Below are 16,354 nucleotides of genomic sequence, written 5' to 3' on the forward strand. Positions count from 1 at the left end.
TTTATTTATAGTTAATACATATTTTACTGATGTTTTATAGAATAGTTATAAGTCATTTTATTCTACACGTGTGAACAGTCCATTTGAGAGATCACTTTAACGACCTCTGCAATGAACTGTGTGCAATGTGCTCATTAGCCATGAATTTGTATTTTAGATTTAGTTTTAACCACTTATGAATCTATTGCTTTAAATGATTCACCCTTTTACGAAGTGTGTGTTGTTTTTTTAAGCTGATACTTTTCCGGCCAACATTAACATGCATACTGTACGTAAAAAATATTCCTGTTTCCCACCATTAGTAACTACTGTATAGTCTTCAAGTTGATCATATGTTAGATTTTCACATTATTTTACAATATTACAAGCCTCACACAAATTGCATTTATAGCAGAATTTTATGTTTTAGACTATATAACATTTCTAAACCTGTTCACTGGTAATTCTTTCCTTTATATATTTTACAGTTGCAGTTACTGTCACATCCTTTGGTGCTGAAATCTACTTAACTCTTTCATACAATATGTTGCATGTTTTTTTTTTTTTGTTGTTGTTGATGATTTTGAGCTCATCATTTTGTGTTTCTAGTTTCTGGACAATCGACAAATTTTGGACTCAAAGGGCTCAAGGTCAACCTGAAGCCAAATGTCAATGGACATCCCTGACGAAATTCTGTGGAAGCATAATGGCAACAAAGTGGTAGAGTTTGATGGAAAGGAGGAACAGGTGTATGATGTGTATGAAAACAGGGTCACTCTTGACTGGGTTTCTGCAGAACTCAGTATCTCAAACCTCAGATATGAGGACAGTGGAGAATACGAAGTAGAAACATACACAAAAAAAGTGTTTGATCGTACACCTTTTAAGTTGGAGGTTATAGGTAAGTTTCTACTAAATTTTCACCTGAGAACTTAAATGAATCTGATGCATGTTCTAAAAAGTTATATGTGTATTTATCTGTATCTGTATGTTGATGTGTTGTGCATAGATTTAGCTGTTTAGTCAGAGAAAGCTGGCTGAGCATACAGCTGTTTTTGAAGGTTGCTGGTTGCAGCAACTAGAGAAACAGCCAACAGGAGATTTAGTATCGGCCTTAAAAAGCTTATGAAAGAAAGAAAATAAATACAGCTGCATACAGAGTCACTTTGAGGAGAAGCTTCAGTGGAACAGTGACCTCTCAGGAGAAAATCCAATTGAGGATCTGTTGCCATTAAGAATAGAGAGAAACTGTAGAGGTGAGATTGTGCAGGGGTGGTACAGGACCTTGTACCTTGACATTCAGCCAAGACTGGTCTATAACACACAGGCTTTTCTCTCCAGGACAATGTTCACCTTTATTTTTAAGAATGGAATTCTCTTATAGAAGTAGACAGTGTTTGCCTCCTTTCATTTCAGAGTTTCTTCCTTTGTTGTAACAATAATTTGACCATGATGTTTTCCTAACCTGAAACCAAGTACTACAACTCAACTCTCTGTTCTGTTAAGCACTTCATGCCCTTTAAACCCTATACCACATGCTGGTTTTTGCATTACATAAAATTATTGTATAAATCCATGTACATTTAGTCAATTGGGAGTGTATTTTGTAGCTTTGCATTTATGTCAATTTATTTTTGTTTCTATATTTATTTAGATAAGGTTCCTAAACCAACCATATCGTGTCAGAGGGACAATGACAGCAGCTCTACTACACATGGAAATCAGGCAACACTGAGCTGCTCTGCAGAGTCCAGACAACCTCAGTACCTACAGTACGAGTGGATCTCACATGGAACTGTTCAGCCTGGTCAAAAGTTAACAATAACTCTGAACGATGATAACGAAGAATATAGCTGTAGAGTGAGCAACCCTCTGACTAGTGAAACAACCAAATTTACTGCAAAAGACTGTAACTCTGGTAAGATTTTAGTCAGTATAAGCTTTAAAGTATATTTATAATACATGATGTGGAATTTGTCACCTTAAGCAAAAAGCTTCAAATGGAGAATAAATAGCTTTAATTAGGAAACAATACCTCCACTGCTACACTGATGATAGAACGTTAAGCAGAGGATTAATAAAAACATAAGACATACAAACAACTTGCATAATGAATATTAATACTGATCTAACAAATGTATTAGATCTCTTTCCAGACACAGTTTTAAAGTGAATTAATACAGAATATATACTCTGGTTGTTGTGAGTCATGAGAAACGACAGAGTTCATGTTTTAATCTTAAATCTAAAATCTAGACTGAAATCTCCAGAATTATTGTTTTAATTTAAGTGTAATAAGTTTCTGTAAGACTGACATTTGTTTTTCTGTGCTGATGAAAGTTCATCTAGAGCATGGATTGCTGGCCCGATCTTTGCTGTCGTCCTTGTAATAGTACTAGTTGCAGGCATATTATACTACAAAGGAAGGCAAAAAGGTACAGTTAAAAATTACTCCTTAACCAGAGGAGTTGGTCCCATAATTACAGTGGCAAGAAAAAATAAGTGAACTATTGTGGTTTTCTGCATAAATCAGTCATGAAATGTGATCTGATCTTTACCAAACTCTAAAGCACTGTTTACAACACCTAACCTGCTATTAGCAACCACTCCTGCATATTAGAGACAAGCCTCCAGTGAAGAGACCTAAAAACCACCAAGAGACCTGAAATCCATCAGTAGATCAGGAGGTGCAAAGCTGTAAAGAAGCAACAAAATAGCAAAAAAATGCACTTACTTTATCTTGCCACTATTTATTTATGAGCTGAAGAGAATTAGCTGATACACTGAGAGTGTATATTTACTTTTGTCCTTATAGTCAAACGTTCTTCTGGTTCTATCACAAATCTTGATTTGCAGTAATACGAAACAAAAATCACTACACTAAAACACACCATCTTTTTTCTTGATTACAGCTTGTTTTCCAAAAAGAAACAGAGATGATGTGGAAAAACCGTCACAACCAGTTACAACAGAAGGTATGATTCTGTTATAAATGCTCAATCTCAGATGTAAGGCTGCAATTAACAAATGTTTTATTAGTTTATTACTTTATCTTATTTTTCTTCAGTATTAGGTAGTATTAGTTTATCTAACCAATTATTTTTACAATTAATTGTTTGTCACATGTAGGATTTCACAAAACATTGATAAACTACCATCAGAAGTCAACTTCTAAATGGTTTATACATAGAAGATAATTCTCAACAAGAAGCTAATCTTTTATTTCTTCTTTTTGTTACTAATGAGTTACAGTACTTTATATTTTGTATTTCTTTATGTTTCAGAGTCAAATATGAGGAGAGCTGAAAGTGAAGAAAACAAACCTCTTCTTTACCAACAAGATAAAGATTTATATCCAATAGAAGGTTAGACTAACAAAAAAATATCAATGATACTGTTCATAGTTTAAAGGTTCCTACAAGTTCATATTTCTGGTTGTTACTGTTCACTCTTTTTAGTGGATGTCAAAGGACTTATTTTCCAGTATGGGGGTCTTACTCAGCCGTCAAGCCAAGCCACATGGACAGGTAATTTTTTTTGTGTCTTTCCATGGTTACTTAATCATACCAGAAAAATACATTTATGATGTTGATTGTATTTTTTTGACTGTTACTTTAAAATAAATTATTTTATTAGTAATATATCAGAAAGAGAGAGTTCGAAATTCAAAACTGTAAATTTAACTATCACAAAGCCGTGTAGGTATGTTAATGACGTTTGTTTTTCAGGACTTATTCATTAATTATTTAAACAGTGTTGACCAGTTTTCATCAGATAACTAATTCATTCATCACCTTGTTGTTTTAGTGCTACTTTTTTCTAATATTACATATAGTTGTTTAACTTTTAAAGCTCAAAGCTTTTTCTGAGTGATTTGATATCTTTTAAAAAAAGATGTAATTTTTTGTTCTGTTTTTTAGGTTTGAATAAAAAAGCAGATACAAAAACTAGTTCTCCACGGGGTAGAAAAACATCTTCTTCTGATAGTTTGAACAATGTTCCTGGCAGCAACAAAGACGATGCAGATACAGACCAGCACAAAGAACCTGATTCTTCAGCCTCTGAGAAGACACCTGAACCTGAACCAGACCCAGCTGGTGAGTTAGATTGTAGTGAGGATCTCAAATCTCTTTTTGTTCACATAGATAATGCACACTAATGAGTAGTGATGCATTTTATGGTTGTTGTTAAAATATTTAAAATATTTAAATTGTGATAGTGACTGTGAACCTGATAAGTATAAAAATTAACCATCATCTTTTCACAAAGAATTTCATAAAAAAAAAACACCATATGCCTACTGCCTTACTTGTGAAAGGCTGTGTAACAGTTGTGATCAGCTATAACACACAAGAACCCAAAATGTGATGTACATGCATGGGTTATCGTATTTATTGTTTCCCAACACCCAAGCTGAAATCTTCAACTTGCTTTTGTTTGATAAAGAGTTTAAATTCCTGTGTTCACAATCACAAAGGTGTGAAGTTGTTTTTGTTTAATATCTCTAGGTATTCTTCTTCTTCTTCTTCTTCTTATTGTTGTTGTTTTTTTTGTACTGTCTTGTTTTCTGTGTGTCAGATTTTAACAAGAAAGCAGACAGTGATACAAAAACAACATCACCTCCACTGGGCAGAAAACCATCTTTTTCTGAGGGTTTGAACAATGTTCCTGGCAGCAACAAAGTCGATGCAGATACAGACCAGCACAAAGAACCTGATTCTTCAGCCTCTGAGAAGACACATGAACCTGAACCAGACCCAGATGGTGAGTTGGATTGTAGTGAGGATCTACAATCATCTCCTGCTCCTGAACAGTGCTAACATTCTCATTAATGTCTGAGCCACGTTACCAGAACTAGTACTACAGTTTATATACTGGTTCCTCGCCTTCAGTTCAAGAAACATTGACAGTTAATTTACTGTTTCTTATCATAGATACTTATCATACCAGTAAAACACAGTGATTAGAGAAAATAACTGGTAGCTCAATTAGTAATTTAATTCCCTATTTATTATTTCCAAATACCCATCTTTAAATTTCTTTCATACCATACATACTTAATTTAATTAATTAAATTCTTCTTCTTCTTATTATTTCCCAACACCCAAGTTGACATGTTCAAATTGCTTTTGTTTGATAAAGAGTTCAAAATCCAAGTGTTCGGTTTATAATCATAAAGCTGTGAAGTTGTTTTTTTTTTATAACTCAAAGTTATTATTATTACCATTATTATCATCATTATTATTGATATTGATATTATTATTATTAGTAGTAGTAGTGATAGTATTTGTAATGTCTGTTTTCTGTGTGTCAGGTTTGGACAGCAAATCAGAAAATGATACAAAAACAACATCACCTCCTCTGGGTAGAAAACCATCTTCTTCTGAGGGTTTGAACAATGTTCCTGGCAGCAATAAAGACGATGCAGATGCAGAAGCAGAAGCAGAAGCAGATACAGACCAACACAAAGAGCCTGATCCTTCAGCCTCTGAGAAGACATCTGATCCTGATCCAGACCCAGCAGGTGAGTTGGATTGTAGTGAGGATCTGAAGTCTCTTTTTGTAGTTCACATAGATAATGAACACTAATGAGTAGTGATGCATTTTATGGTTATCGTTAAAATATTTAAACTGTGATACTGTTCATAGTTTAAAGGTGCTACAAGTTCTTATCTCTGGTTGTTACTTTTCACTCTATTGTCAAATAAGTTGGTACTCAGCCTTCAGTTCAAGGCACATGGAGAGTTAATTTACTGTTTCTCACCATAGATACTTAATAATACCAGTAAAATACAGTAATTACAGAAAATAACCGGTAGCTTAATTATTTAATTTAACTCTTATTTATCATTTCCCAACACCCAAGTTGACATCTTCAACTTCCTCTGTTTGATAAAGATTTAAGGATTCGACTCGCAGGGACCAACGGGTAAGTACAAAAGGATATGTTTATTAACGAAAAGGCAGGGGACACGAGGAGTTAACAAACACTTAACAAAGTAAAACGTAAAGAGACTCGAAACAGCGCGGTAGAAAAGTACAAACAAAACCATAAACTGACATACAAAGTGACAACTGAAAACACTGCAGAAACACAGCCAAAATACGAAGCAATAAACTAAACACGAAGAACCGACTAACCAAACAAAGCCCTACTAAGCACAAACTCACTGACAAAGAAATACAAAGTAGCAAACAAAAATCACTGCACTAGCAGGCTAAACACAAACTTACAAGCAGGGAAACAAAGTCCAACAAACAAAAGGAGAAGTCCAGGGGATCCTGCAACAAACGAGAAGATACGTAACTGACTGTTTGACAGACGGACGAACGAACAAACCAGAGTCATGGAGGGTGTAGAGTGATGAGCATGTGGGGAATAGTGGGCATGTGATGAACAACAAACCAGCAATGAACAGAAGACTGAGAGGAGCTTATAAAACAAAAGGGACACACCGGTGAAATGAGTCAGTCAGTAATCCAGGAGAGAAAGGAGACTAGGGAAACACCAGGGGGAGACAAAAAACCCCAACAGGACGGGAATGAGGCAGGAACCCTGACAAAAGAGTTCAAATTCCAAAGGTTCAGTTAACAGTCACAAAGCTGTGAAGTTGTTTTTGTTTATTATCTCAAAGTATTATTGAGTATGTTATTATTATTATGATTGTGATTATTATTATTGTTATTTGCAATTTCCTTTTTCTGTGTGTTAGATTTTAGCAAGAAATCAGACAGTGATACAAAAACAGCATCTCCTCCTCTGGATAGAAAACAATCTTATTCTGAGGATTTGAACAATGTTCCTGGCAGCAACAAAGACGATACAGACCAGAACAAAGAACCTGATTCTTCAGCCTCTGAGAAGACATCTGAACCTGAACCAGACCCAGCTGGTGAGTTGGATTGTAGTGAGGATCTACAATCATCTCCTGCTCCTGAACAGGGCTGAACATTCTCATTAATGTTTGAGCCACGTTACCAGAACTAGTACTACAGTTTATATACTGGTTTCTTAGCCTTCAGTTCAAGACACATCCCCAGTTAATTAACTATTTCTTACCATGGATACTCAATCATACCAGTAAAATACAGTGATTACAGAAAATAACTGGTAGCTCAATTAGTAATTCAATTCTTGTTATTATTAGTTATTTCCCAAGTTGATATCTTCAAATTGCTTTTGTTTGATGAAGAATTCAAATTCCAAGTGTTCAGTTTAATGTCACAAAGCTGTAAAGTTGTTTTTCTTTAATATCTCAAATATTAGTATTATTATTAATACTAATACTAATTCTAATACTAATAATAATACTAATACTATTAATATTTGTACTGTCTGTTTTCTGTGTGTCAGGTTTGGACAACAAAGCAGACAGTGATACAAAAACTAGTTCTCCTTGGGGTAAAAAAACATCTTATCCTAAGGGATTGAACAATGTTCCTGGCAGCAACAAAGTCAATGCAGATGCAGACCAGCACAAAGAAACTGATTCTTCAGCCTCTAATCAGACACCAGAACCTGAACCAGACCCAGCTGGTGAGTTTGTTAGATCAGGAGGTGCAAAGCTGGAAAGAAGCACTGAAACAAAATAGCAAAAATATGCATATTCATTTACTTTGTCTTGCAACTATTTATTGATGAACTTAACAGAAGTAGCTGATACACTGAGCATATATATTTACTAGTGTCCTTATAGTCACACTAATCACAAATCTTGATTTGGAGTAATACTAAACAAAAATCACTATACTAAAACAGACCTTCTATTTTCTTGATTGCAGCTTGTTTTACAAAAGCAAACAGAGATGATGTGGAAAAACAGTTACAACCAGATACAACACAAGGTATGATACTGTTTTCAATGCTCATCTTATTTTTATCTTATTTTTGTTCAGTATACTTTTATTTCTTCTTTTTGTTACTAATGAGTTACAGTACTTTATATATTGTATTATATCTTTATGTTTCAGGGTCAAATAAGAGGAGAGCTGAAAGTGAAGAAAACAAACCTCTTCTTTACCAACAAGGTAAAGATTTATATCCAAAAGAAGGTTAGACTAACAAAAATGATCGCTGATACTGTTCATAGTTTAAAGGTTCCTACAAGTTCATATTCCTGGTTGTTACTGTTCAGTCTTTGTAATGAGTGTCCAAGATCGTATTCTCCAGTTTGGGGGTCCTGCTCAGCCATCAAGCCAAGACACATCTAACGGTAATTGTTTTGTGTCTTACCATGGATACTTAATCATACCAGTAAAATATGATGATAATTGTTGTTTTTTTGACTGTTACTTTAAAATAAATAATGTGAGAGAGAGAGAGTTCAAAATTCATAACTGTTAAGTTAACAATCACAAAGCTGTGTAGGTATGTTTGTGATGTTTGTTTTTCAGGACTTGTTCATTATTATTCAAACAGTGTTGACCACTTTTCATCAGTTAACTAACTAATTTATCACCTTGTTGTTTTAGAGCTACTTTTTGCTAATATCACATATAGTTGTTTAAGTTCTAACACCCAAAGCTGTTTCTGAGTGGTTTCATATCTTTTAAAAACAGATGTAATTCTTTGTTCTGTTTTTTAGGTTTGAACAAGAAAGCAGACAGTCATACAAAAACTACTTCTCCTTGGGGTAAAAAAACATCTTATTCTAAGGGTTTGAACAATGTTCCTGGCAGCAACAAAGTCAATGCAGATGCAGACCAGCACAAAGAACCTGATTCTTCAGCCTCTAAGATGACACCTGAACCAGACCCAGCTGGTGAGTCGGATTGTAGTGAGGCTCTTTAATCATCTCCTGCTCTTGAACAGTGCTAACATTCTCAATAATGTTTGAGCCGCATTACCAGAACTAGTACTACAGTTTATTTACTGGTTTCTCAACTTCAGTTCAAGAAACAACGACAGTTAATTAACTGTTTCTTACCATACATACTTAATTTAATTAATTAAATTCTTATTATTTCCCAACACCGAAGTTGACATCTTCAACTCCCTTTGTTTGATAAAGATGTAAGGTTTAGACTCGCAGGGACCAACGGGTAAGTACAAAAGGATATATTTATTAACAAAAAGACAGGGGACACGAGGAGTTAACAAACGCTTAACAAAGTAACAATGTAAAGAGACTCGAAACAGCGCGGTAGAAAAGTACGAACAAAACCATAAACTGACATACAAAGTGACAACTGAAAACACTGCAGAAACACAGCCAAAATACGAAGCAATAAACTAAACACGAAGAACCGACTAACCAAACAAAGCCCTACTAAGCACAAACTACAAACTCGCTGACAAAGAAATACAAAGTAACAAACAAAAATCACTGCAGTAGCAGACTAAATACAAACTTACAAGCAGAGAAACAAAGTCCAACAAACAAAAGGAGAAGTCCAGGGGATCCTGCAACAAACGAGAAGATACGTAACTGACTGTTTGACAGACGGACGAACGAACAAACCAGAGTCATGGAGGGTGTAGAGTGATGAGCATGTGGGGAATAGTGGGCATGTGATGAACAACAAACCAGCAATGAACAGAAGACTGAGAGGAGCTTATAAAACAAAAGGGACACACCGGTGAAATGAGTCAGTCAGTAATCCAGGAGAGAAAGGAGACTAGGGAAACACCAGGGGGAGACAAAAAACTCCAACAGGACGGGAATGAGGCAGGAACCCTGACAAAAGAGTTCAAATTCCAAAGGTTCAGTTAACAGTCACAAAGCTGTGAAGTTGTTTTTGTTTATTATCTCAAAGTATTATTGAGTATGTTATTATTATTATGATTGTGATTATTATTATTGTTATTTGCAATTTCCTTTTTCTGTGTGTTAGATTTTAACAAGAAATCAGACAGTGATACAAAAACAGCATCTCCTCCTCTGGATAGAAAACAATCTTATTCTGAGGATTTGAACAATGTTCCTGGCAGCAACAAAGACGATACAGACCAGAACAAAGAACCTGATTCTTCAGCCTCTGAGAAGACACCTGAACCTGAACCAGACCCAGCTGGTGAGTTGGATTGTGGTGAGGATCTGTAATCATCTCCTGCTCCTGAACAGTGCTAACATTCTCATTAAAGTCTGAGCCACGTTACCAGAACTAGTACTACAGTTTATTTACTGGTTTCTTAGCCTTCAGTTCAAGAAACATTGACAGTTAATTTACTGTTTCTTATCATAGATACTTAATCATACCAGCAAAACACAGTGATTAGAGAAAATAACTGGTAGCTCAATTAATAAGTTTATTTCCTATTTATTATTTCCCAATTTGACCCATCTTCAAATTACTTTTGTTTGATAAAGAAATCTAATTCCAAGTGTTCATTTAACAATCATAAAGCTGTGAAGTTGTTTTTTTTTTTTTATCTGAAAGTATTATTATTATTAATATTAATAATACTACTACTAATAATTATTGTAATGTCTGTTTTCTGTGTGTCAGGTTTGGACAACAAAGCAGACAGTGATACAAAAACAACATCTCCTCCTCTGGGTAAAAAACCATCTTATTCTGAGGGTTTGAACAATGTTCCTGGCAGCAACAAAGACGATACAGACCAGCACAAAGAACCTGATTCTTCAGCCTCTAAAAAGACACCTGAACCTGAATCAGTCCCAGCTGGTGAGTTGGATTGTAGTGAGGATCTACAGTCATCTCCTGCTCCTGAACAATGCTAACAGTTTGGAAATAACACTTCATCATTCTCCATAGTCACAGATAAAACAAACACTCAGGGAAAAACAAAGAAAAGCAACAATCATCTGAAAACAGACCATGAAATAATGAATGAGGTTGTTAATATGAGATATACTACTATAGTATTGCTCAGTGCACCTTTCAAACAAATGTCTTTACTCTGTTTCAGACCCGGAGAAGACACCAGATGAGGATGGGGAAGCAAAGTCCCCTGCTGCAAATGTTGTCTCTCCTCCTCTTCCTGAGTCATGTTCACAGGAGGAAGAACATTTAGTGGAAAACGACCTTTACACCGTCAAATCAGTTTCTGAAGCTGAAAATGAATCAGAAAGACAATGATCAGAAAGACACAAACAAGGGAACAAATTTGCCTTCAGACTCTGACCATCCTCCAAGTTCCACAGAAGCAGACCACAGTAACATTAATACACAAGACGAAAATGCTGCACATTCTGAGTCAGAACAAGAAAAAGACCAGTATGACTCACAGTGTGAGGTGCACTCAGACAGCAGCACTGGAAAGACAACTGATGAAAATCGGGACCAGAGTAGTTCAAAAGAAAACCAGGCAGACAATGATAGTGAGGATGAAGAACAAGAAAAGACACTGGAAGCTGCTGAATAGACCTGTTTACAGTTTGTGAAACTAAATAGAAAAGATGGTGAAGGGGATGTTTTAATTACAACACAGCAGAATGCAAATATACAAGATCGATACAAGTATATACGCAGAGTTGAGAATATGGAGGACAAAACAGTGCAATGGCAAACAATAATCACTGTGAGTTCAGGAGAACAGAAGCAGATAATTAGGTGGAAATGAGGACAGTTTTAGAATAGAATAGAATAGAATAGAATAGAATAGAATAGAGTAATACTTTATTGATTGTAAGTTATTACTTTGTTCCAGCTGCCTACTACAAACAAAACCAGATAGAGATCAAAAAAGATAAATTAGTGCAATGTACAATTTTTATGGATGTTGAGATCCAGCATTGGAAACTAAAAGACTAAAAATATTTTTAACCCATAAGAACCCACAGCAACTGTCATTTTTAAACTTTTTTAAAACCGTGTTCTGTCTGGTAGCATAGCATGCGACATGGAGTACTGGATGCCTTGTTGCCTTGTTGTTCTAGTGGAGTATATGTCTTTACCCACGTCTAACTAGGTTTTCGTTATTTATACTAGCTATTACCTTTATATTAAGATTTCCTAGATGGTCTTGCTTTTAACATCATGTAGTGTGACTATGAGTTGTATATTGAAATTTTAATTGTACATAAAAGTAAAAACTAATGCAGGAATCTGCAATATATAGAGTATTCATCTATTAGTTTAACAGCATCTAAAGAAAAGCAAAGATCTTTTCCTTAGATGTGGACAAGACACTACAGTAGAACAGAAAGTCACCAAATCACTGAAATCTCATACTATGACCTTTGGTCTCACTTATGACAATTTGAAGATTCATTAATGAATAAATAATATAGGTGATTTTATAATGATATATTCTCATTATAACACAGTACTGTAAAGATACTCAGTGTTATTTAAAAACACAAAATCTTATTATTCATCTTTACATATCATATATTCTTCCATGTACTCAAAGATTTTTAGTTTGACCAGATTGTTTCTGCTTATATGTTGCTGTGATGTTATTTGATATTTGTCAGCTTGTGGGTTCAGGGCTCAACAGGACATAGATCAACTATTGAAGACGAACAAGAAATTTGTTTAGCTCGATCCAGTCAAGACCTGCAATATTTTATCATGCTGCTCTATGCAGGAGACTGCTGTTCGAATCCCACCTTCTTCCACCTTAGGCAAGACCTCCTTACGCTTTGGATCTGCCAAGTGACTAAATGTAAATGAGTGTGATTGTGTTGTTGATTCTGTAAAAATAAAAAGCTTTCAAATTAGTGTTAATGCAGGAGCAATTTATATAGTTCATTGAATTCTACATATAACTGAAATATTACCACACACAGTTTGGTTTTTAATTAGTGGCAACACAGAGTGGAAAGTAGTGGAAAACTCTTATTTATTTACATTAATTTATTAAGTTTCATCAGTTTTTGATGAAATCTTCTAATTGTTCTGATGTTTTCACTTAGGCAGGTTTGTCCCATTGAGTCAAACATCAAACATCAACAACAACAACTATTTGCTACATAAGCAATGAGTTACTCTAAGAGGAAAGTGAAAGTTTCCCAGTTGTTTACACTCAGGATCAGTTTTCCACACAGTTTAAGAATTCTGGATTCTAGTTTTGGGAACAGTTTGATTATATCCTTTTATTTTTGTGTGCTATTTAGCTTTGGGGGTTTACAAAACAAATTTATGTTTTTTGGATTTTGTGGTCTCTTCAGACTTTATAAATCATAGTGGTTCAGACATATTTTGTTCCTCTTATCCAACTTGTGAGGTCTTGACCCCTTGTTCTGGCTTTCTGAACAAGTCTCTGCACCTAGAGAACTGTGTTGGGATCCTGAATCTGAAAGTCACGCCCTAATAATTTTAATATTTTTTAATTTATAGATAAAAGACAACAAGATACTATTATTATACTATAGCCTATTATACTAACTTGTGTTCCTGCTGCGCAAATATTGGGATTAAAACCAGTTGCCCTGCCTCAGGTGTAACGAACACCTGTATAATCTTCTTGGGTTAAGAGCTACTTTCACTTCTTTGGTTTACCTGTCGGGACAGTTTTACTTGGAAACAAATGTGGGACATATGGGAAAAATAACATTTCTTTTCAAATTTGATGAAGCACATTAATTTGTTCCTGTAATAACCTACCTGGAGCGCTAAAGTGGGAGTAAAGACATATTCTGTTTCACCTGTCTGAAATGGTTTGTGTGGATTTGTTCGTGTACTGTACTGTCTCCTGTTCATTAGGTAAGTTACCCGATTATACTGATTTAATTACATAAAACAGTCTTCGAGTTGCAACTTAACTCTTAACAACTTGTTTACGTGGGGGAGATGTTTTTCTTATTTTTTTGTCAGATGTCAGTAGTATTACTACTAAATGCTGAAATAGTGTCTCTCAGCTACACAGCCATTCTGTAGTAGATATTCAGGCTTATTGTCCTGCTGCATTACCTCAACATCTACTGCTATGTAGGTGGAGGCACAAATTACCATGGAAACAGCATTGTTTACAACACCTAACCTGCTATTAGCAAGTAGCACTGCAAAACACAGACATGCTTACAGGTGAGAGACCTAAAAACCACCAGGAGACCTGAAATCCATCAGTAGGTCAGGAGGTGGAGGTGCAAAGCTGGAAAGAAAAAAAAAAGCAAAACATGGCAATTATTCACTTACTTTATCTTGCCACTATTTAGTTATGTACCGAAGAGAATTAGCTGATTGTCACGAGCTGGATGAAGGACTCCATGGCCAGAGATAAAACGGAGTACAGGAAGAGTGTAAGGTTTTAATTTACAACAAAAGGTACAAGGGAATAACTATAAGTTACTAAATAAGTAACTTGTCCGTGCAGAATGAATGTGGAGGTCTGGGTGAACCAAAAGTAGTCGGTGACAGGAAATGGCTGTGTGAGGTCACGGTCAATATGGCCAACCAACAGAGAGCATGTGGAGAAGATGGAGAAAGTGTTTGCCGGGAATGGCGGCTGGCAACAGTGTAATGAGTCCAGGAGAGTGATAACAGTTTGCAGATGTATGATGGGGGAAACAGTCCAAATCCAAATACAGATTATAATGACAGTCCAATACACAGGGGATATGAACAGGGCAGAACAACAATAAATCCAGCAGGCTATTATTCGTGGTCAGAGGCAATCCAGGTCATACACAATGAGAAGGTTCAAAGGGAAGTCCAGCAGGTCCACAACAGAATACAGTCCAGGTCAAAAACACTAGGAGGTCCACACAGAATTGAAGCAGGGAAAGGAACAACACAGGAGAGAACAGATCAGGGAAGGACACTCACGTAACAGCAGGTTCATGTTAGGCAGGTCTGGTGAGTGGAATCACACAGAGACAGGGTCGAAGGGGTGCACGTTCGGGAAGGGGAATCAGGTAGATACAGGTCCAGGTCTGGTACTGTGAGCAAGGTGAATGACGGGGAGTAAGCAGAACTCACAGCACCAGGGGAATCAGGCAAGAGACAGGGTCCAGGGCAGGCAGAGTCTGAAAAATCCAAAATATGTCAGTCTAGATGAAACGCTGGATAGTGTTCAGGGGTAGAGAATAGACTTTCTGACAGGGGTGAAAGGTGAGCAGGTCTGTATATGTAGTCTGGGGGAAACCAGGTGCAGTCAGGTGAGTGAAGGTAATCAGGCTGGGAGGAGGAAACAGGAAGTTGCCCAAATAAGGGCATGGGGGAAAGACAGGCAGCAAGGAGGTTCGAACTGTGACAGCTGTGATTTGCTAGTGTCCTTAAAGTGTAAGATTTCACAAAACACTGAAAAACTACCATCAGTGTAGTCCATCCAGTTCTTAAGAGCCATTCATGTGAATGTGATATATGAAGAACGCTTTGATAGAAATTCTTCAAATTTGGTACAAATATTAAATTGGTATTAATGATGAAAGGTTGTAGTGACCTCACCTTCAGCTGATCCTTGTGAAGAGATATGTCAGGAATAGAAAATGAGTCTGGAGAGATATTTGTGTCTGCATGCATCTTTTATTTCTACTTTTTGTTACTACTGAGGTACAGTACTTTAGACTTTGTATTTCTTTATGTTTCAGGGTCAAACATGAGGAGACCTCCAAATGAAAACCACATTCAGGGCAAGACAACCATCAAATGGACAAATCAGTTACTGCTGAATAGACCTGTTTACAGTTTGTCAAACTGAAAAGAAAAAAATGGCGAATGTGACGTTTTAATTACAACACAGCAGAATGCAAAGGTACAGGATCAATACAAATATGTAGGCAGAGTTGAGAATATGGAGGATTTATTCATTAATTATTCAAACAGTTTTGACCAGTTTTTATCAGTTAACTACTTCATTCATCACCTTGTTGTTTCAGTGCTACTTGTTGCTAATACCACATATAGTTCTTTACTGGATTATATACATTTTAACACTCAAAACTGTTTCTGAGTGTTTTAATATCTTTAAAAAATGATGGGATGGGTATTTCTGGTTGTTACTATTCACTCTATTGTCAAAGAAGTTGGTAGGCTAATTAACCTATAAAAACCCACAACTGTACTTTAGCATAGAATGCAACACAGAGTACTGGATGTCTTGTTGCCTTGTTGTGCTTTTTTAAGTGGATTATGTGTTTTTATCTTTGTGTAACTAAGGTGTAGTTTACTCCTCTTGTTTGGGTGTCACCAACACTTTAAGAAATATGTTCCACGTGGTCTATTTGGTTAGTTTATATCCCACATAGTTTTTCTTTTAGTAGACATGGGTCTGTGTATTCATTTTATTTAGACTAGTTACTACTATTTTGTTAAGATTTCCTGAATGTTCCTGCTTTTAATATCATCATATAGTGTGCCTCTACTCTGACCCCTAACTAAATAATATAAGTGATTTTATAATGATGCATTCTTATGATCGAACACTTTTTTCTACTTATATGTTGCTGTGATGTTATTTGATATTTGTCAGCTTGTGGGTTCAGGGCTCAACATTACATAAATCAACTAGTAAACACAAACAAGA

The 16,354-nt window shown here is 35.7% G+C and overlaps 1 protein-coding gene across 1 annotated transcript; it reads left to right on the plus strand.

The window, feature by feature from the left end:
- The first annotated feature begins 575 nt into the window (after nt 1–575).
- Nucleotides 576–15,529, plus strand: LOC113172809 (surface protein-like). The gene is made up of 11 exons (XM_026375838.1): nt 576–880; nt 1,634–1,897; nt 2,313–2,450; nt 3,264–3,344; nt 3,438–3,506; nt 3,900–4,076; nt 5,294–5,503; nt 6,693–6,872; nt 7,334–7,516; nt 7,762–7,824; nt 15,420–15,529. Exons 1-11 carry the CDS (start codon nt 646–648, stop codon nt 15,527–15,529), a joined length of 1,710 nt encoding a protein of 569 aa, XP_026231623.1. The 5' UTR covers nt 576–645.
- Nucleotides 15,530–16,354: the final 825 nt, after the last annotated feature.

Source organism: Anabas testudineus, chromosome 21, assembly GCF_900324465.2.
Source record: "Anabas testudineus chromosome 21, fAnaTes1.2, whole genome shotgun sequence".
In the NCBI taxonomy this organism is placed as follows: domain Eukaryota; kingdom Metazoa; phylum Chordata; class Actinopteri; order Anabantiformes; family Anabantidae; genus Anabas; species Anabas testudineus.